Below are 23,416 nucleotides of genomic sequence, written 5' to 3'. Positions count from 1 at the left end.
TTTGTAGTTAAGGGTTAAAATAGAACATGATGTTAAGTGAACCTTGGCAGAATTTCATCTCAGTATTTCACATTGCTTATATAAAATCCTTTTGTAATTGCTATTGTGTTCTGCAATCGTCTCTACATTTACTTGCAGTTCTTCAATGCAATGTTAAATCCCAGCTCATCTCTGTACAGAATTAACTTTTAGTTCAGCAGTATGCTAAATAACCCAATATAATAACCCAACCCAGCAGGTTAAATTGCCCTGAAAAAACAGGACTCTATAAAATCTCTAAGAGCAAATATTCTGGGGTCATTTTTCTTTACCAGGTACTGACTCAAAAATCTCTACTAACCTTATTTCACAAAGTCTCCAAAACCCTGTGTCATACTCCTGTCCAAATAACATAGAATACAGTTTTTATGTGTAAAGGCACTGAATATCAGATTTGCTGAAAATTACTGAGGATAACTCTGCTCCATGATGTTCATGTTTCCACTGAACTTGGTAACGATTTATGGTGTGCTGTTCTGAATAGTGGACAAGGTGATCAAAGTTACAGCACTGCAGGTTCCCTATGGGCCTGTTGCATTTTAGTAGTTTTGTAACTTTTGTGACAAGAACAACATTTTTTAGAAGTATAACTAAACCACAAAGAAAGCCATTGAACAAAAAAGAGATATCAACCTTTCTGCAAATGCACATTAAGTATGCTCAAAAAAAAGATTCATGAATTCTTCGACATTCATCACTGGACAATGAGCACTGCATTTATTAGATATTCAGGCAGTGATGACTGAGAGTGAAAGAAACTTAGCTGACCTTAGATAAAGCAAATTGAGTTAATATTCTATACGTACACCATAAGCAATATAAAAGGTAGGATAAGTCCAGGGTTAGAGGCATAACCAAATACCTTCCCAAACCAGGAAGGGAAGTCGTGCTCCAGAGTTTCTGATATGACTTCATACATTCTAGTCTTCCCACTATTAAACAGAAAAGTTAACAATATATCACATACTTATATTGTAGCAACTACAAATATATAAGTTAATCTAATCACATCAAACCTGGTAAAAGGATAATAAATGTTATGTTAACATTATTTAAAACTTTACACTCTGAAGGGAATATTGTCTAAAGTAGTATTTATGTATTCTGGGGGGGAAAATAGACACCAAAATTCTTATATGCTAATAGATTTTGCTAGGTTACCACCCAAATTATTCTTCAGTGAATCAGTGTATGAGTTGCAAACTCCATACCACCAACCAATGAGTGAAGTACTATTTGTGGTCTATGAATACATGCGGAAAAAAATAAAATCCTGGGTTTTATGGCTGACAAGCAAAAAGTGGTCTGTTTGCAGTTGTTTTTTGTTCAGCCCAATTCTCCTCTCTCTTTGGTGTGTATACAATATACAATACTACACAAGTCAGTGGCTGTGTTTCAGGATATTTTTCTTATTGTTGCAGAAATCTAGTTACCTTCATACGTAATTGTTCCAGCTCATTAGAAAGTGTTTTCTTCCTAGACTGTTTTCCTTCAGAAGTGTATCAATAGTTGTTCCAAAAGTCACTTTCTGTTTATTTTGCTTTTTTCTGTGCCTCAGGGCACAAAAGTTTGACATTTGTAACCTGGACAAGACTGGCAAAATGGGTCTCTGTATATTAATTCTAATTAGTAGTTTTACTTAGTTGTAGGAATTGTCACCAAATTGCCACCTGATTGTCCGGTCACTGCAGTTTCCTGTCACCGTCTTCAGAGACAAATTTTCTGGCAAATGGGTCTTTATCTTAGCTCATTCTGAGTGTTTACACCCTTTCAAGTAATAAACATATTTCCGGTAGAATTCTTCAGACCTTTTCTTTCTCTCTACTTGCCCTACCCACTCACAGTAGATGAGGAACTCCATTCTCTTCTCTCCTCATGCTCTCCAGCATGCACAAAGCTCTCTCTACTGCAATATTGCTAATTCTATCCTGTCTTCCCTACTCCTGGCAGGCCTCTGTTGAGTTTCATATGTTGATTTAATGAATGGATTAAATAAAAAAAAAAAGCAAACAAAAACCTAGAACTAAACCCCAAAATATTCACAAATTTCAAAAAGGATGGGACACTGAGTTACCAACAGGAAAATATTTTGTTTTTCACATGTAGAGGCATGCTCTACCAGTATTTATTCACTCGATGTTCAACTGTAGCATTACCTATACAGGGGCTGAATGAACCCTCATCGGTTTCAAGCGCTCCCCATTAAGAGTTACATTGAAGGTTTCACTTTTTTGATTAAGAACAACATATCTCTGCACTTCACAGAGAAAAAGTGGCAAGCATTGTCTTTCTCATTTTGAGGAGTAGTCTCACCATTTAGTTTACACCCAATTCAATAACTGCTGCTACTGAGATGTGACCCCAAATATCTCCCTCAATATTTTTTTGCTAGGGTTCAAATTAAAAAAAAAAAAAAAAATCTGTACCACTTGTTTTTCTTTAAATTCTTCTCTAAATTCAAGCAAGTTTCTGCCTCATCAGAATTTTTGTCACGTCAGGTGATTCTCCCTTTTAGGTACCTGAGACTATTGTGATGACAATCTCTGTCATTTTGCCTTTGCTCTATGCTCCTATGCAAAGTGCACTGGGGATCATACAAATGTCATTTTACTCACAACAGTAATGTATTATTTCAACCTTGCATTGCACCCAGAATGTCTCTTTTATTATTCTCCTACTCTTGCTTCGTTAATATTTTGTTCAAAGAAAAGCCTCAAAGGCTAAAGACTTTCAAAATTTTTAATTTCTTGTCTTGTCTGTTGTCATGTGATACAACTCGTTGTAATTGTATCTCATGTTGCCTGGCAGATAAAGATGATGAAAATTATCCTAGACTTTTCAGGTAGTGTGCACAGAAGGAGAAAGTGTGGCAAAGTCTAAACTAGCTTGAACGCAAAGCGTGTGTTTGCAGGGCAGGTCTAAGTGTTTAGAGGGGATCAATGACTATGGAAGCCTTGAAGACTTCAGAAACAAATTCAGTTTCACAGAGGTAGAACAGACACATGAAATTCTGTGAGTTGAAGGGTCCCAGCATTCAAAGACTGAACCACAGTACATTTAGCACACCCTCACACATTCTGATCTGCCCTTCCTACAGGTCATATAGACATATCCTAAAAGCCCTCTCTTTCAAACACAACAGCTCACTGCTCTACTCCTTAAGAATAATTTTTCTTCAGTGCAGCAGGAAGGATAACTTTTTTACAGTGAAATTGACAAAAAGAAAATATTTTCTGTTCTACACCTCAGATAAAACTTTCTAAAGAATTTGTCAGTTTTTCAGGATTCCAGCTTCAGTAATTATCCACAGTGAGAAATACACCACGATTAAAGACTCAGCATATCAGGTGCTAACGCTTATTATAGAGGCACTTTTTCATTCCTGCATTATTCACTGTGATGTGCCAAAGCAGTTCTTTACAACAACTGCAAAAGATGGAGATAAAATCCAAAGAACCTGAAAGGACCACAGTCAAAAGATGGAGGGATGGAGACAATGGTGTACACAGCAGGCAGTGTGGAGAGGAAAAGGATGAAAAGCAGCATGGCCATGTAGAAGTTATTGGATCTGGAAGCCTTGAAGACCCGTTCTTGGGGGACATTGCAGCACATCACTGCCCAGCACTGCAGGTACATCGATGTGTGGAGGCGGAACACGTTGATTGCTGGGAGACATGGAGCATAAAAAGATCCCATCCTAGAAGAGAAGCAAATAAAAAAAAAAAATAACCACTTTGTTATTTATGGTTAACTTTTGTTATATTGTTAACTACTTTGGACTTCTGTCTTCCTACGTATGCCACCCATTCCCTCTGTCAATGTGCTTTGCAACCATGCACACAGTGCCCTAAGAAATTCATACAAACAACTTTATGGGGTTTTTTAACTGGTCTTTTATCTTTGCTCTATTTTAAGGAAAGCTGAAGGTGTATGAAGAGAATTATCTGTATGAAATTTTTGTTTCCAAGTTCCCTTTCTCTGCAACTTAAGTGAAGACTTGATGAAATGCTATTCACTCTTAATTTGTCCAAGTAGCATCTTGCTTGTGTTGTATAAGAAAGAACAGCCTTAAAACTAGGTATTACCAACTCCTACAGCTAAGTATAAACAAAATAATTTCATTCGTAATTTATTATTTTTATTAATATACTAGCACCTTTTTATGAAGGATATTTTTGCTTAATAGACATTTACTTTATCTTCTCTTGCCAGGGTCATGCCAACAATCTGTTTCTTGATTCTGTTGAATATGTTTTTTTCCTCATTATATATGGTTGCATGGTTACGACACTGAAATAGTTGGCACATTTTTTTTATCACACCTTGTTTCTTGTGTCACGCTGACTGAAGAGCAGCTAAATTCATTTTCCTGGCCAAATGATACAAAATATAAGAAATCAGGAATCTGCTTCTTCCTTAATCCTTGCCCATGTGATCAGTTGATAAGGTGATCAAGCTAAGCTGCTTTGCCCCTGAGTGCCTCAGACATTCTATTTAAAAACAGGAAATATATTTACATTAGGGTTGGAAAGACCTTCTGAGTACAGAAAAATGACAGGCTTTATTATATTAATATATCTCCTTCCTCTTTTCATATGCCTTAAATGAAAAGACAAAGGACTTTACAGAAGTGAGGGCTTTCACCACACGAAAAGCCTGATCACCAAAGTCATAATAAATGTGAAAATTAGGCCTTAGCAAGAACTGAGAAGTCAACAGTGCTTGCAGAGAACAGTTTCTGAGGAAGACTGAGCACCTTGCACGAAGACTCTACATGATGGTGCTCTTTACCAGTCATGTAAAGTCCAAAAATGGAACTAAAACCTAAATTTTTTTTCTCCTCTACATCTAAGGACTAATGCTGCAGGAGTAGCATTGTTTACACATCCATGTGACTGCACAGATAAGTGTAAATACATTCGCTTTAAGGCCTTTTGCACAGGAACATGGGAAAAGAGTGGTAAGGTATGTTGAAAGGCTAAATTTCAAAGTAAAACACTACAGCAAGCGCTCAGTCAACAAAAGCATGAGATTAATCCTTGCAGCTTTTTACTGGTTGATCTTACCAACTCAGTGCAAAAGCCTGATGTATGTTGTCCAATAATCTTAGCCCAGAAATAGTTCTGAAGTGTTCCCACCGGTTGCAGTTTACCAGAGTTTGGTACATGTTGCATTACACATCCATAAAATTAAGGAAATGGGACACAATCAGGATTTCAGAAAAATCCTTCACAGACACAGATAACTGATGTCATCCTGCAGATACAACACACTTTGTCACACCTACCAGATCATGCCTTGGTTAAAGATCAGTCCCAGCACATTTCCACTTATATCAAACTCAGAATATGATGGCTGAAAAACATGAGGGAGATTTAGGTTTGCACAAAGCATCTTAAGATGGGTTACAGTAGATTAAAATTCTCATTTACAACAGCAGCAGCACAATGGCAGCATGTTACAAGGCCTCTTGTTGCATCTTATCAGTGAATAATGAAATAAATAATAAAATTCAAGGCCACAGGATAGTCTTTAATATAGTTTGCAGTATTTTACTGAAAATCTTTCTGACATTTGTTCAGAGACAGGTGCTAATGGAGAACTAAAAATCGTGCTGGGTACTGGGTAAATTTTAAAGCAACAATTCAGAAAACTTCTATCGGAATGGCTACTGGTTGTCAAAATAATGTGTCCTCCAGTATAGCATCAGCAGTGAAATTTAATGTGAGGAATGTGATTTACTTGATTTAATATCTGGTTGAACTCTAGCACTATTTTTCATTTTCTTTTTGTATTTCAGCTGTTGCACTTTTGAAGTATTCCTTTTAACCTTGATAGAAGTTGCCAATCATTTTCTTTGTTTAATATGAATATCTTATTTCTAATTTGAGTGTTTGATTCTAATTTTTCCTTTAAGATTCAGAACTTTAGGGACTCCATTGCGTCTCATTATCACTTTGTCTGCTGAAGAAAGCCCTGTGTCATACATTTTTATTTCTAGTGCAGATGCATAATTACCACAAAAATTGTTTAGTCTTTTATTTCTGAACTATTAATTTGACCCTTCATTCTGGTTTTGCAAATCTTTAATCACTTACCCAGCTCTTCTTTTACCTTAATTATTAATTTCTAATTTATGAGAAACAGTTGCAAACATTGAATACACTGAATTTAAGAAACAAATGAAAGGCAACGCATATTAATTTTTGTTTATATCCATCAGATCAAAACTTTCTGGTAAGTAATTGTGGTTGTAAACTTTTTTCTTACACCTAAATATCTGTTTCAAACATACTATTTATACATGTACAAATATTATTTACATATGTATACACCATAGCATGATTCACCATACTGATGGACAAAAAGACCATGAATAATGGACCTCTTCCAGGTAATTATTATATCCATAACTGATAGAGGGTGTAAGGGGCATGAGATGCAAAAATAATAATTCCCTTATGGCTGAAACAAGACAAAGTCATTCTATTGAAATCTTCAATTAAAGTCACAATTTTGACTTGCACTGTGCTGTGCTGTTGAAATATTTGAAGTTCCTGCGCTGCGTAGTTTTGTGCATACACACACACACACACACACACACATATATATATATGTTTACAGTGAACTGATATACTTATGTCATATGTATTTATGAATCTGCTTCCATAAAGGGAACAATTAAATCGATTACTAGTATTAAACTTGAAAAGCAGTTGACTAAGGAGATCTGTATAAGATAGAATATCAAAAGCAACATGGAGAGATGAATAAGATCATATGGAATCAAATAATGTATGACTGCTTTTTGTAACACAGGTGCTAGCATTAACAGATATAATAATTTTAAATCCAACCTTTAAACAAAGAAAAGGAAGGTTTTCCCACACAATGTGCAAGTTAATTTCTGGAATTCTTCACCAAAGGACATTTTGATGGTCAAAAATATTTTTCTTGTAGAAAAAGGCTGAAAATTAATGGATATATATCCATGGCCACAGCTACAGCTACTTCCTAAGGAAGATTTTAAGATGAGATATTTCCAGAAACTCAGTGATTTCCAGTTTCAACTTCTACTTCCAGCTGTTGTTTCAGGCAGATTACTGGACCTGAGGACCATAATGGACCAGACCATTACAGACATTCCTATTTACAGCCAAATAAAAATATCAATTATAAAATGGTTTCAGGACCCCCTACAAGCAGATGTGTTGTTAGCAATATTTCTGCTCATGCTATATTCAAACTCTATTTGGTTTTGATATTGCAACATTTATTACCAGTTTGACCACAACCTGCCCAACTGGTAGTCTTTGTCTCCATCCCTACACTAGTCCTGTTTGAGGCAGAAGGTAAAACCTTGAAATAATGCTGACATTTCATAGGAGTCAGCAAGTAACAATGAGATTGTTGTACCAGAAACCTGAGGTTTTTAATAGAAAACACCAAACCTTTCTCTTCCTCTGGAAAATTGGGATTTCCCAAGATGCAGTTTTTAGCAATGCAAGAAATTTTTACTTGTACAAAGACAAAATTTTGAGGAAAGAAGGACAAAATAACAGCTACAATGATTACTTATGCAGAGGTACCCTTGATAGTCTTAAATTGTTTAGCTCTTTTCTGTACTTCTCAGTAACACAAAAGAGGCTTCAGGAGCTTCACAAGCTTTGGCAATACCATGATTATTACTTACAAGATGAAAAACAGCATCAGACCTTACAGAATAATAGGTGGCAAATTTAACCTGGTTCAGGTCAGTGTGAGACCAAAAGTCTCAACTTCCAAGTGAGGAGTTCTATGCCTGCTTATGTTATGGGCCTTACTAACTTTACATCAGCTAAACTAGTTCTAATGAAATATATATATATATATATATATATATATATATATATATATAAAAATACTTCTAGAAGAGGACCTTTCCTAATTTTCTCCACAAGAACTGTGTGCTAGAAGAGCCTACCCAATCAATGAGATTGTATTCTGTGGAATGTTCAAATTGTAAGGGTGTGAAAAGTGTGCACCCAGTGTTCTCACAAAATCAAATAAATTAAAGAAGCCCTAGAGTTACCAAAGTCTAAAGAAGAAGACAAATATGAAGGCACAAACAAATTCTGAGAAAAGCTAACACAATATAGTGCAGGGATTATGAAGATGGTGTATCTAACCAAAAGTTAACCCTGTAGTTTTGAAAGGAAAATGAAATTTGTTACTTAATTGTGAAGTGATGGATAGCAAAGACATTTAAAATCAGATACTTACAAATCCATACTCCAAGTCCCAGCACCAGCAGTAATTGAAAAACCTAACAAAGACGGCTCTCAAAAAATCACCAATTAAAATTGTGATGTATGTTGTCATCATGTCAGAGACTGTCAGGCGCACAAATTCCTGTTAGAGCAATATTCTCCTTTAAGAACATATTTAAGCAATTAATAGTTACAAAAATAATTAAATACTGTACTAGTTCAGTAATTGTGCTTATCCTACTTCAACATGGATAAAACTCATCCTCTCTACATTCACTGATTATGTAATGTGCCAGAACTACTGCCCCTCATTTTCTAGAGGTATCCTTTGCTCTAATTTGTGCTCATATTATCAGATGAGACTTCCAGGATATGATTAAACTAAGAAAGTCAAGATCACTGCTATAACAGAAATCTGAGCTGATATCTTAAACTGCTTTTGATTCCTCTGACTTTGAGAACATTATTTAAAAAACCTAAAGCAAATGGCTTCTTTCTCAAGGAGTTCCAATGTCCAGTGGATACAGAGAGGAAGGAAGAAAATCTTAATTCAAATCCTCATGCCCCAACTTTTATTTTAGGCTTTTTATGTTTCACTAAAACCTGCTGTAACAGGCCTTACCCTGATCGCCCAGAAAGTTATTACTGTCCCTGATCAGTAGTGATCGGTAATTAAGGGTAAAATTATTTCTTTTATGAGCTCTTGGTGTTCTTAGCTTTTTATTCAGCATCAGTAAAAAGAAGAGAGGGGATGATTTTGCCAATATGGTCCCTGCTTGTGATTTGTTCATTCAGGAGGACAGATTGTCAGAGTGATGGAGGAACAGCAAAAGTGATTCAATATTGAAGTTGTTGTCATGGCCAAGTCAACAATAATGAAGTAGGATAAAATAGAGGGAAGAAAATTGTTTGGAATTGTTAGAAAATTGCTTGGAAACCACAGTTTATACTAATGGGTCAATAAGAATAAATATTCAACTGAATCAAATAAAATATTTGAGCAGATTTGCCACAAAACTTTTGCATTATTTTGCTTGGCTAAAGACAGAGATGTCTTTTCAAAAGCATACTGCTGTAAGAGCTGTCTTGCACACATATCCCTGTTGCATTACTCCTTTTTTATCAGAATTATTAGACAAGTTTTGCAAGGCAAAGATAGCATCAGGAAGGGAAATATATAAGAGGATAGTGAAAAGGAGGGGGAAAACAGAAATGCTTTCAATTCTGTCAGCTAACAGAAAAAAAAATTCCTGTTAGACAGGAGACAAAGAAAGTAAAATAATTTTTTTTTTTTAAATTTCATTCAAGAGAAACTCCCACACCTGCTTCTCACATTTTCTCATCTAAATGACACTTGCTAGCCAAAATAAATAGGATTTAGATATCATGTCCTGCAAGAGATTGCATGACCTATTTTCAAATATGAGCTCTGAGCAGCTACATTACCTGTCCCACCATTGTTTCCCAACATGGCCCTCTGGGGACATCAGCAGGGTCCACCTGTATTGGAGGAGCAGTTGAATTCTCTGGAATAGTGCCATTGTACAGACTGGCTTCCCATATTGTCATGTTATATTTGACTATCTTTTCTTCTTCCAACTAAGAAATAAATCAGGGGAAAATAAAACAACATGAACTTGTTACCAGCCCTCAAGCTTTTCTATTCCAAAATTCCCATTGCTAGCTTAGGCATGGATGTAATTTACTGTACAGAAAGAAAAGAATGTGTCTGTGCCTGTCTGGAGGTCCTCAGTGTTGCCCAGCTACATTTCAAACATAGTGAAGGAATGTAAATATCTTGCCTTGAGGTTGATCTCATCCATTAGGGCGATAATGAAAGTGTAGAGATTGCCAAGAAAAAGAGCAAAGATTCTTCCCAACTGCCATCTCAGAGCTATTCGAGGGTGGTAATTTTCCAGAGAACTGATTACATCAAATAAAGTCGGACAGAACATTCCCAAAAGTGACATAACTGTGTTCACCTGAGGAGAAATGTTTACAGTGAAATGTGAGAAATTCTTCTATTATTATTGATTTGGGTGAAAAATATATTTCCATTACTACTTTTTATTTGGGTTTTGATTTAATAGAAACCAAAATCCTCTCTGAATATCACAAGTTGATGAAATCTCCACACAGTCCCAGTCTGCCTATTTCCACTAATTTCCTCCTCTCCATGACTCACTAGACAATTGTATCTGAACTGTGTTCTGACAGAACTAGGTACTGCTGATATGGAGAGGGAGATAAAAACTTACAACATTCTCAGAGGGAAGGAGAGTCAGAGAGAAAAAGGTCTCTGCAAAGTCAGCAGCAGCACTTTATTGTGCTGTGAGCTTCAGGAACAAATGAAAAAAAATATATTCATCCTGGATTTCTCCATTGCATAACTGTATGTAAACAGTGTTCAATCTCTTAATGAATCTAGTGTAATGACATTTTCTACAAAAGCAGCCTGATACTTTTATGAAGGATATAAATTTTTAGATATTGCTGCTTGTCTTAGATGCAGGAGCTGCATTTTTGTTTACTTTAAGTTGTACATTAGGTGCTTGGATTTTTTCTGATCAAGTTTTCAACTCATATATTAATGATGCAGACATAAGAAAGTTTGATCTATAAAATAAGAAAAATGTGTGAATGTCACTCAGAAGCCAAATATATTCATGTAATCAAATATTAATATCCAATCAAGAGCAATGTTTTGTACTTACAAATATATTAATTACCTGTCAATAGAAAAAAATTTTTAGCCAAATAATGTCATTGTTGTTTTATCCACTCTCCTTTACAGATACACCTGCTCCAGATCTTAGTTCTGTCTCCTTAGAACTCTCTTTTTAGTACAGAAACAAAAGTAAAACTATGAGCATAAAGACAATGTTACCTACCTTCCAGATTACAGCATAAACTGATATAACAGCTTTCGGTAGCCCAGTTCTTGTTAGTACAAATCTGTTAACACACCTTTGAACTGAGAGAAAGCTGAATTCCTCCAAGCTCAGTTGTCTCAGAGCTTGTGTTGCCTTAAATCAAGAAGTTTTGTACACAATTTTTCCTTTCCTATCAAACTGAAATGTGATAACAAGTAACTTAATCCACTCTCAACAGCCCTATTTCTCTGGATTTTAGAGGTGGATTATTTGATATTTTAACACTACTTTCTCAGTCAGGCTTTGGTTTTGAAAATTCTGGATTGATTTTCCTTGTTCCATCATTGCCCATCTCATTAGCCTTGTGAGGCTTTTTCCTTACCTTAAGTCAGGTATGTACTTTACACTCCAGCTCAGAAGATAAGCTTGAAGTAACAAAATAGTTTTACAACGTGCACAGCAGCATTTTTGCTAAGGAAGTAAAACCTTTCCAGGTTTTCACATGGCACACTGACTTCAGGTGCATACTGCACGCTGTCGTAGCAAACACAGTCACCATCATCACTGTACACCTCTATCAGGCAGGCTGCACCTGCTTTTGAGGAAAGCATTAGGCACAGATTAGGCACAAAACAAATGGTGTAGGACCCGTGGACAGGGCAAGTGGAACTGAAAGGTATCAGTTTCAACCTGCTGCTACCCTGCAGAGTTGTATCCATGAGGTCCCAAATAACTTTCTCTGTGCCCACAGACCAATCACTTTGTTTGGGTCAGTCTCAAGAGAAAAGCAACAAGATTGAAGAGATCTCATTAAGCCAGAGAGTGTCTGGAAAATAATCCTAAGAGCACAGAGGAGGAAATGTAAAGGCGTCAAATGAAAGCTAAATACTAAGGAATATTTGAAAGAAGCAAAGAAGAAATTTGATGAAGTAGGAAGCAGAGACACATAAGCAATTCTTTTGTTAGACATTTACAACCCACACTCAGAGTATTTAAATTACCAGGGGAAAAAAGGCAACATGCAAAGCAGAGGAACACAGTTTCAAACCACATCTATTATAGAAATGCACTAGCACGAACTTCATTTCTTTCCCACCACCCGTAGTTCTCCAGACCTTCCAAGGCAAATTGCTGGGATCTTCTGACAACAAAAAAGATGAGGTAGCCACTTCCAGCAAGTGTGCATAGGGCTAAGAAGTTAGCAAGTACCCTCAGGAATCGAGTCAAATGAATATTTTCTTCTTTTCGGCTCTCCTGCTCCTCCACGATTGCTTCCTGCACTTGTTAGAAAGAAAAGAATTTTATGAATAATTTATTGCTCAAGGCCCCACATTGTTTCCTCAATTGTTAGAAGTCAGTTAAATAAATTACAAAGATGCAAATACACATCTCAGCTTCATGTTTCGAGATTAATGTATATTATCTCGTAAAATCTTGTCTAGGTCCTGGCAGATCCTGGGGTTTTGGCTCCCCAGGGTTTCCTTCGCCCTTGTTGAGTGTGTCCCCAATGAGTCTTGTTACACTTGTACTCGTGTCAAAAAAACCCAGCACATTCTTTCAGCTTGCAAGGTAATATGAGACTGAGTGACACAGCAGGATAAATATGTGATTATCTGTCAGAAAAGGAAACATCATGTGTAAACACATGTAAAAATGTGCATTTGTGAGAAAAGAGGAAAAAGTTTCATTCTGAAAGTCAGCAGCTCAGAAAGAATGAAAAGACAGTTGAGATGTAGAAATCCCAAAAAAAATTGGACTTTACAGAGTTTCAGACTGCAGAACAAAATGTTTGCCTCACATTTACCCTTGATCATGACTGATAAATATTAAGACTCTGAGGCAACTATAATCTCCAGTTTCTACTTTTGCCAGCTGAAAGAGCGTTTGCTCTGGAGTGTCCTCATGAAAGGAAGTTTTGTTACAGCTTCTGACTTTGGTATAGAGATCAGCTGTCCAGAGGGGAAGCTGAACTGCATTGTAATAATTGCCTTTCATGGCTCTGCTCCTTTTACAGCGTGTGTTTGTCATATAAAAGACAGGAGACTGCAGCAGCTTTCAAACTAAACGCCCATGATCTCACATAAGCCAGGACTTCACCCTTTCTCTCTGAAGTTCCTTGTTTGTTTGCAAGAATTACAGGAAAGCTTCATGAGTTTATTTCTCAAAATTAAGCCTTTTCCTCAACTGATTTGTATTCCCAAACAGCTTTCAGCATCTGCTCTTAGTAGACAGGCAGGGCAAGCTCACACAGATTCAGTGCTTTCAGTCAGTACTTCTCCAGAATTTGCTTTCTTGCAATCTTCTTTTGATGACTTACACTTGAGTGCAGTTCTGTGTTACACCTGCAGCTTAGGAGGCAGGCAGGGTGAATGGCTGTATCACTACTGAGGACAGAACATCTGCAGTTGAGTAGAGTAGCCAGTGCTCAGTCTTCCAGCTCCCATGGTGTCACACTTGTCACTGTGACTGCAAGCCTAGCATCTTCTTCATTGTCTCACAATACTTTGCCTGTGTATTCCCTGTACATCATTACACTGAAAATTAAATCTTCCTTTGCATGCTACACTGGTGTGTGCCAGCCACCCTAGTGCAGAAACACATTCTTTAACATCCAGCTTACAGAATATATCCCCTTCACTGCTTTCACAGCCCTGCATCTTACACCTTGCCCCAGATTCCTTACACAATTACTCTTGAAATCAGCATACCCTATACACTGGAGAGGGGCCTAAGAACATTGTCTTGCAAATTGGGCTGTATTTTGTAGCTAACTTGAAAATTTAAAAAGAAAATTTTCTCTCTGAAAAACAAGTATAAACTCAAAATTCTGCAGCCATTTTCTGATATTCTGATAAATAGCCCTATACAGATTATTCTATTAGTTTGTCTTATATCTATTCTCTGTAAAAAGAGAAGTTGACAATGTGAGGTTGACAAAATGGGAGGAACATTTTAAAAAAGATTTTCAGACAAACACCATAGAAACTGGAAGCCACCAGAAATGAGAAAAAGGAAAATATTATTTTTACAGTAGAATTAGTTTTCTAAAACTGGTACTGCCAGCACAGAGGACACAAAAGATACTAATGTTATTTCACAATTTGAAAGAAAAAAAATCTCATGGCCAGACACAAAGACCAAGAAGGGTGTACAGATGCCAATTCAAGTATATGTTTCTAAGCCTCAGCACACCTAACTCTTGACCTTAATTCCATATGATTCATACCAGTGTGAAAGCCAGATTGTGTTGCCTCTCCTCAGTAAACTTTGTTTTACCTTAAAGCTTGTTGTGATGGAGGCAAACTTATTATCTGCTGTCTCAGGATTGCCAATCAGGTAGTCCCAGCTTGTGAACATTTTCCAGCTGAAGTTAAAACTAGTGTCATCCCCACCACCATCATCATTTGCATTCTTTGCCATTCTACAAAAAACAGAAAGGCACAGAAGACCTTGTTAACACTAGTTCGGCTTTGTGGGCGTGACTTTTAAAAGGTTCCTAAATTCTAACTTTTTTTCTGAAAAAAAACCTACATCATTCTTGCTGTCAGTTATGCTTTACTAAATCTTTTTTCTGGAACAAGAGCAAAAGATGGATATTTTCATATTTCTACACTTTATAAGTTCACAACACACATTTTTTATGAGAAAGAATGAATGTATTTCATTAACCCCTCAGAGAAATTCTGCTGGATAAGAAGCTTAATAAAAGAACAATATTGAGCACATCTCTTAAATAGAAAGGTGCAGAACATCCTGAACTGCAATAGATTTTATTAGAGAGTTCACAAGTAGAAAAAGAAGAAAAATTCTAATAAAAAAAATTCTAAAATAACAATAAGCTAAATAAATACATAAATACAACAGAACAAAAGAAATATAACAAAGAATATAATCAATATTCTAAAATAACAAGACAGAAGAAAACATTGTTGTAACACATACAATATCGCTCATACAACTATCTTCCCTATCATTTCCTGTGCACATACGAAACATTTATTGCTGTGTCCAGAAACATCAAATTATTTCTTCAGAAAAATATTTCTTCAGATTAGACTTGAACGTGTCTACAAAGTTCTCTGTTTTAAAGGGATTTCATTCACGTAATAACAGTGGTATTGCTTCTACATACTTTGTCAACTAATTCAAGTCATTAAGCACAAGTATAGAGTGCACTGATGAGGTGCAAATCACATAGTCTTCAGTATTTCTGGTCAGGAAAAGGCAACACTTAAATCTCAATTATTCAGCTGAGTTATGTTATTAATATTAATGCATTCTATGTAGCACATTTTTAAAAATACTCTCAAATCTAGGAAGTCAATAGTAAGTCAACAATACAGAAAATCCTTCTGAGATGCCAAAAATCAATAGCAGGGCTGGTCGTGTCCAGAAGGGTCAGAGATCAAGAAAGGTTCTTGGTAGAATCTGCCCTGCTTCTGGTTTATAGACTAAGAAATTTCCTTCTCAAGAGTTTCTAACAAAATAATGAACATACTTGTGGTTAGAATATAATCTCTTTGAGATCAGAAATGCTTCCATTTTATGTTTTACACTTCAAGAGCTGAAGAGAGGAGCATCTCTCATCTCTCTACATCTAAATATTTCCCCTAAATAAAATAATAGTGCTTATAATCCTCACTACCTCTTTCATGTAGACTTTTGCAAGTTTCCAGTCAACAGCAGAAAAATTATAGCACTTCCTGTTACATTGCTTTTAGTTTCTGTGCTCACTGTGATTCTTTCTGGAGAAATAGAAAAGAACTCTCATATGAATTCCTAAATACTAATCATCATTAGTGTCACATGGCCAGATGGAAAGTTAGCACACGCAATGTTTTTTTTCTCCTTTTTTTTGGGCTACAGGTTTTTCCTCCTATCAGGAATATTTTTTTATCTGAGTGAAAGTCATTGAAATAAAATTTTCCGAGACTAAGATTTTTCTAATCTTGGCAGTTGTTTTATCAGAAATATTTTTAAATAAATTTTTTAACTAAACTAATTGCTAATTTATTCAAGTGGTTTGTTTCCTCTCCAAAAATACATATATGTGTATGTATACCTAACTTACGCTACCTAAAACTAGGCCGTGCCAAACACATACAGTGTCCTTGAATCTTGACCTGCAAGGTTATTTTTTCACTATAGGCTTTTTTAATAGCACTGCTAGAGCTTACTGTACTACTGTGTTAGGTGGTCATCTTGCTTGAACCAAGGGTATTAAAGATTATATTATTGGCAGCATTTACTGTGAACTGTGAGCTACATGCAGAATTATTTACCATATGCTTCTTTCTTGTGTTCTTCCTCTGTAGAAGAGTTTAACTCACATAAAATATCACTAAAGGTAGAATTATTGAATTTCCTGGATTTTAGCTGATGATCTACTAGATGCCAAGTATTATGAAAAGATGGGATGACAAATTTCTTCCTCACTTTATGCATTCATTTTTCATTTTGAAGTTCAGAGGAGAAATGTTTTGTTATTTCAGTAAAGATTTATTCCCACTTTCACAACACTGTAACAAAACTTCTGATGCAGAGGAACAGATAAATACATACAGGTTTAAGGAATCTTACATAACTTTGACCTTGCTCTTGATCTTGCATTTTCCTGTCCTTAGAATTACTGCATTTTTTAAAAAGGCAGTCTCCAGGGTCAACAGTGGAATTACCTACTTTTTTCCAGAGCCAAGGAGAACTTACGTTCGAGTGACAATCATAAAGCTATAGCCAATAGACCCAACTCCAACAAGGAAATATGAAAGAGGCATCCTGAACTTGAGCCACCCGATTGTCCTCTGGTTATTATAATAACCATAAAAGAGTACAGAATACTGTGCAAAGCCCTGAAAAGTCAGAAAAAATTATATTACTTTTCTTACTTACACATAATCAGTAATTGTATCAATAGCAGTGTATTAAAACATTCATTTCAGTGAATTCAAATCAGTTACAAGCATCTCTATAATAAATCTCACAAGATAGAAAATGTGTCCCTTAATTTGAAAAAGACATAGTATATTTCATAGCAACTTCAAAATCTTTTGTCTTTAAAATTCTTCATTAACAATCCACCTACAATTTAATCAGTCAAAACTAGTTCATCAACACACTTCTTGTAAAGAAAGAAACATATTGCTTTACAAAATTTTTTTTCAGATTACTTGCACATAAAATGCTGGATTTTTAACTTAATTTTCACCTTTCTAAAATTTATTTGCATAAATTTGAGTGAAAATTTCATCTGCCTTCTTTGTCTAACCACAGTTGTCTGCTGTTCATTGGGTGATCATTCAGTATATATGATAACCAATAGGTAGGTGCATTTTATGGGTAATTATTCAGTACATAGAGCTTTTGCACACTTAGATTCAACTCCAAGGCTGCAAAAAATGCAATATAAGTACACAGTCTCTCTCAGCAATTCAAAATCTATCTTCTTTTCTAAACATCTTAGTATGAGTTTCCCTCTCTTCTACTGGTCAGACTGACGATTTTTCAAAAATATTTACTAGTACCTTATTAACCGTAAGAAATTGCTGGTATCTACATGGACCAAATAGCTAGAACTTCCTGTTAATTCTCAAGTTACTGCAAGAACTCTCCTCCTAAGAGAAGACCAAAGCCAGAGCCTTTACATGGACAACTCAGTACATGCACAGCAGTGGCAAACCTCCAGCTGGAGGTAAGAATTCCAAGTGCAATAGTATTTGACCTCATAGTTGGAGGATAGGCCATGAATAATTTTGACAGTAATACAAGGAGATGAAGGGTTGGTGAATTAAAAAGCCATTTTACTTGACTTCTGTTTTTCAGTTGCCCATTTTCCTTTAAATTAATAACATCTTTCTCTTACTTATTTTTCAAAACATGAACTTAATTTATTGAAGTTTTTACTATACATTAAATGTGTCACTGGGTTATTTGAAAAACCTAATTCACAATTCTAAGCTGAAAATCAAATATTAATATGTGGTAAATATAAATATTATTCAAAATATCACGAACAACATATCTCATTTTTCTTCATCTCTGACTAGCTTTGAGACATGTGCCTATGCATAATGGATAAAAATATGTTCATCTCTAATAAGGCAAGTATTATAATAGAGCACATTTCTAGCTAACTACTAGTAAAACATCTAGACCATTCAGGACACATTCACATTCAATAGTACATATATTGCATCTCTTTGGTCACTAAGGCATCCTACAATTCCATCTCAGCCCAGGTTTCAATACAGCCTAATGCAGCTCCAGAGAGACTTTTTAGTGTCTGTGTTCTGCAAGTCAGAGATAATTCCTGCATTGTGTATCATTCAGTATGTTTACTCCACAGCATTTAACCATAACATTAGAAATAACTTTAGCTCTGTAAAAATAGGTGTTCAGGGAAAATCTCTTTCACTCCTTTCTGAGCCTAACATAAAAGACTACTGATTGAATGTGTTATTGCAATAAGCCTTGTGAGTGTGATATTTTATGTTTGGATTATAATCTGAAAAATATGTTAAAACTGAATTCCAAGTAGAATATAGCAAAATCCAAATATGCTTCCTTTTGCCATGTCAGTAATGTGCATACATTTCAAGTACAACAAAAAGAACAATAGACATGCTGAGCTCATCTTTCCTTTGCTTGTCTCAGAGAGTGGTGGGGTTTATGACCCATTTATAAAGAGATGCCTCTGCCTGAAATAAGGTGACCATAAGAGACCATACGCTGAAGCCAATAGTGCAGATTTTATGTAAGAGTGAATGTGAGGGGGAGGTAGACAGAGAGAGAAAGAAATGGGAGTGAGGGGGTGTAAGAGACAGAGTGAGAGAGAGAGCGAGGGAGAGAGAGAGAGAGAGAGAAACTAAGTAGAAGGAGATCACCAGTTGAAAGATACCACTATCACCACATGAATTCCTTTGGCATCCTGCCGGTCCTTCTTCACCCTGGTCCCCGCAGTGGTGAGGTCCCAAGACATTCTTCTGGAGTATCACCTCTATATAGCCCAAGTTCCAGGTATCCACGAGGTTCCTATGACTTGGGCTGGTATGTACATAAGCACTTGCTTGCTGTCTCACTTGCTTCCTTTGCCACATTGGGAATTTTTGTCCAAGTGCTAACCAAGCCTCTTAGGCCTGGAATTAACTCCCCCCTACTTCAGCATCTGTGCTTATCTCAAGTTCCATTATGGTCACTTGTCTTATGGGGTACAGTGTTTCCAGCTGCATTTTTTAAGTCCTTTCATAGAACTTGGACTCCTTTGGGTTTTGTTGGGGTTTTGTTTAGGATAAAATAGTGATTGTTGATGTGTGATCATTAATTTCTAACTTACCTGATAGCATATAAGCATTGCTAGCAGATGAAAGGTACTATCTCCTGTGCTGCTTAAACAAAGGTGTCATTGTCTTCAGGGAATATTTGTCAATCTGACATGCCTCAAAAAAAAAAATTTTTCCCCCAATATTTCCATCTCTCTCATTTCTTTATTCCATGTTTGTTATGTTTGCATTTGCTCCTTGCGTTAACTACTACTTTGTTATTTATTATACTTCTTCAGATCCGTCAGATTCTGGTTCTCACAGTTATAATCTTCTCCTTTCTTTCCACCATGTCTTCATCCATCTTTTCTCAAATACATTTATTTTACAAACTTTGTTCTGATTTTCTGAATAAAGCTCTTCTAGTCTCTATTCTTGTTACAAAATCTTCAAGTTACTAGAATTCCTTTTTTCTCCAATGTCTCCCTGATCTTATTTCTCATTTTATAATTTCATTATCATTATCTAACTTCCCAGCTACATGTTTAGATTCACTCTTACTTTCATTCAAATACACAACTTCTGATTGCACTAGATGCAATGTTATTTCATGAAGCAATCACTGCAAAATGTTACATATGTAGATTTTTAGAAAGATCTTACAATTCTTTTTCTATCCAAGGAGAATCCATCACTGGCATTGTATGTAATGGAAGGGATAAGATGTAGGGAGATCACTATTATTTTTTATTTATTTTCTTCTCCTTTTTTTTCCAAATTCATATTGCATTTTAAAATTCAGAATCCTAATCATATAAAACGAGAAGACCAAATTCACACTTAAGAAATGGAAATCCACTACCCTGAAATAACAAACCAGCTTTGAGATATTTCCCCATTGTCTTTGTATTGCTACATATACTGAGACGTGCTTGTGAATATCGAACTTCATTATGTGTTTTGTCTGAAAGAAACCTCTATATAGAGAGCTTGTGAAAAAAAATGTAAATTAATTATCTTGCAAATTATCTCCTGAAATACTTCATATTAAATAATTGAGCATTAAATAATTAAGTAATTGTGAATAAAAGTCATGTGGATATGCAATATTGCAAGATCATGAACTTACACTAAAATCCCAGAGAGTAGCAAAATTCATAGCAGTTGCTTCTTCAGCTCTTGGGACAGTTTTTCTAGGCAAAGAGCCATATGGCTTACCCATCAAAGCCTGAAACCAAAAAATGAGAGTGATTTATAGTTGAAAGCAAAAAAGCAACAAAGGAAAAGGACAGTGATCTGTCATTTCTTTGAAAGACTTGTTTCATGGTCGTAAATTCCTTAATGAGAATGACCACCTTCTACAATTCCTTTTACTGCTCCTCATGTTACTGATTGAAACTGTGCTTAGTATATGCATTCAGTGCTGTGTTCTAAATTTAAAATTCCACTGGTATCATGGATTGCCAAACACAGCCTCTTACATTCAAAGGCAGCTTACATTCAAAGGACAGAAGTCCACCCATATTTCTCTAATGAGCAGTGTTTATCTTACAAAGACCAAAATACTAATTTTTCTTTCAGTACAGATTTTATTGGGATATTTTAATTGAAATGTATGGGAAGATGGTAGGGAATCAATTTTTGAATTCTGACAATTCCCCTGCTGCTGGTAAGATGCTTGTTCAGGCACAGTATATCTCCTCTCAGGGTCCCTTCCAGGCTCACCCTGAAAACTGTTGGACATTTTTTTCTGTTTTGGCTTCTAAGGAACATCACAGAATGAGAGAATATGCTGAGTTGAAAGATTATCAAGTCCAACTCCTCACCCTGCAAAATGCCATCTCCAAGCATCATACCATGTGCCTGAAAATATTGTCCAAACAATTCTCAAATGCTGTCAGACTTGGAGACTTGGAGATTGTGACCACTTCCCTGGGGAGCCTGTTCCAGTGCCCAGCCATCCTCTAGGTGAAGAACCTTTTTCTAATATGTAACCTAAACCTCCCCTGACACAACTTCAGGCCGTTCCCTTGGGCCCTGTCACTGGTCACCACAAAGCCTCCTTTTCCCCTCATGAGGAAGTTGTAGACTGTGATGAGATCCCTCTTCAATTTCTTCTTCTCCAGGCTGAGCAGACCAAGTGATTTCAGCTGCTTCTCATACGGCTTCCCCTCAAGGCCCTTCACAATACTTTGGATGCTCTCTAACAGCTTAATGTCTGTTTTTGTTGTGGTGACCAAAACTGCACACAATATTCAAGGTGAGGCTGCCCCAGTGCAGAGCAGAGTGGGACAATCCCCTCCCTTGCCCAACTGGCAATGCTGGGCCTGATGCCTCTAGGACACACTTGGCTCTCCTGGCTTCCAGGGCACTGCTGACTCAAGTTCAACTGTCCCTCAACCAGGACCCCCAGGTCCCTTTCCACAATGTTTCTCTCCAGCCTCTCATTCCCCAGTTTATACACCCAGCCAGGGTTGCCCTTCCCAGGCATGGAATTTCTTCATATCGTTGGTGGCTGCCCAGGCCTTGAATTTATCAATGTCTCTCTGCAGGGCCTCCCTGCCTTTGAGGGAGTCAGCAGCTCCTCCCAGATTTGTATCATCTGCATCTAAGACTTACTCAGTATCCCTTCCAGTCCTGCATCCATGTCATTCATGAAGATGTTGAAGAGCAGAGAGCCAAGGATGGAGCCTGCAGAACCCCATCATTGACAGGTCACCAATCTGATGCCACCCTATTCACCACCACCCTTCATGACTTAACCATAAGCCAGCTGCTCACCCATCCCAGGATGTGTTCATTCAGCTGTGTGCTGCACATTTTGTCCAGAAGGATACTATGAGAGACAGCATTGAAAGCTTTACTGAAGTCCAAAAAGTGTGCATCAGCTGGCTTCCCTTGATCAACTCGGTGGGTTACTTTGTCATAAAAGGAAATCAGGTTTGATAAGCAAGACTTTCCTCTCATGAAGCCGTGGTGGCTGTGACCATTGCCTGGATTGTTCTTCAGTTGTTTTTCAATACCTCACAGGAAAATCTTTTCCTTAAGTTTACCAGGCACTGAAGTGAGACTGACAGGCCTGTACTTCCCAGGTATTCCTTCTTGCCTTTCTTGAAAATTGGAACAACATTCAACAGCTTCCAGTCATCTAGGACCTCTCTGGATTCCCAAGGCCACTCAAAAATAATTGAGAGAGGTTTTTACAGTGATATCAGATGGTGAATCCCATCAAACCACAGAGATTTGTAGGGATCTAGCAGGATGGATCATGCTATTGAAATGCTGGGCTAGGAAGTTGATGGAAATTCCTACCTGACTCTTTCTCATCTACTTGCTACAAAATAAGAAAGATAAGAGGAACATGGAATATTGAAATCAGGGATAAGACACAATATTTTTAATTCTGTAAAAGCTCTGCTTTTAGAAGGACAATATGGTGGCTCAAAGAAACTCAGAAAGTATATATTTCATAGAAGTAATTCATGTCTAAGTCTAATATCTGCTCTACATACCACTCTTAACAGTGATGTTGCACAGTGCAAAACACAGAGGTCTCTCATGACTTTACAGCCCTGTTACACCTATCAGCAAGTGAGTATTGCATCTGAAAGGATCCTCTGACCCCCAAGATACATCTTGCTATTGCAATGCGCATTTAGACAAGATACTCCACCTGGTCTTCTGGTCATACTTCTTCTTGGTCTCAGTTCCTCTACTCAGTTCTGCATACAACCACCAAAAACAAACAAACAAACAAACCCACTCCCCCTGAAAACAAAAAAACCCCATACCTATGTCATCACCGACTTAACAAACCATTTGAGAAGACAACCCTATATGTATTTTACACTTTTCTGTCCTGTCTATTTCAAGACATCTCTCTGTAGAGACAACTATCCACAAAGGAAGACCATCTTTATAGGCCTGGTACAGTTTAATACTTTCAAATGGAACATACAGAGATGAAAAACTTGTTTAAAGCTCCAGTCCTATGAAATCT

The 23,416-nt window shown here is 36.6% G+C and overlaps 1 protein-coding gene across 1 annotated transcript in view; it reads right to left on the bottom strand.

Annotated features, from left to right (window-relative positions):
• TMC1 (transmembrane channel like 1) overlaps positions 1-23,416 on the bottom strand; it is a 98,391-nt gene that overhangs the window by 5,311 nt on the left and 69,664 nt on the right. The window contains exons 11-20 of the mRNA XM_069001782.1: positions 20,546-20,644; positions 16,868-17,010; positions 14,438-14,582; positions 12,242-12,436; positions 10,091-10,270; positions 9,735-9,887; positions 8,302-8,430; positions 5,327-5,394; positions 3,497-3,736; positions 846-971 (exon numbers count right to left, since the gene is read on the bottom strand). Of these exons, the coding sequence (XP_068857883.1) occupies positions 846-971; positions 3,497-3,736; positions 5,327-5,394; positions 8,302-8,430; positions 9,735-9,887; positions 10,091-10,270; positions 12,242-12,436; positions 14,438-14,582; positions 16,868-17,010; positions 20,546-20,644 (1,478 nt within the window). The remainder of the gene's footprint in view (positions 1-845; positions 972-3,496; positions 3,737-5,326; positions 5,395-8,301; positions 8,431-9,734; positions 9,888-10,090; positions 10,271-12,241; positions 12,437-14,437; positions 14,583-16,867; positions 17,011-20,545; positions 20,645-23,416) is intronic.

The sequence above is a fragment of the Aphelocoma coerulescens genome (assembly GCF_041296385.1).
Source record: "Aphelocoma coerulescens isolate FSJ_1873_10779 chromosome Z unlocalized genomic scaffold, UR_Acoe_1.0 ChrZ, whole genome shotgun sequence".
Lineage (NCBI taxonomy): Eukaryota > Metazoa > Chordata > Aves > Passeriformes > Corvidae > Aphelocoma > Aphelocoma coerulescens.
Note: the sequence above shows the minus strand (reverse complement) of the source record. Positions and strands in the feature narration are given on the sequence as shown.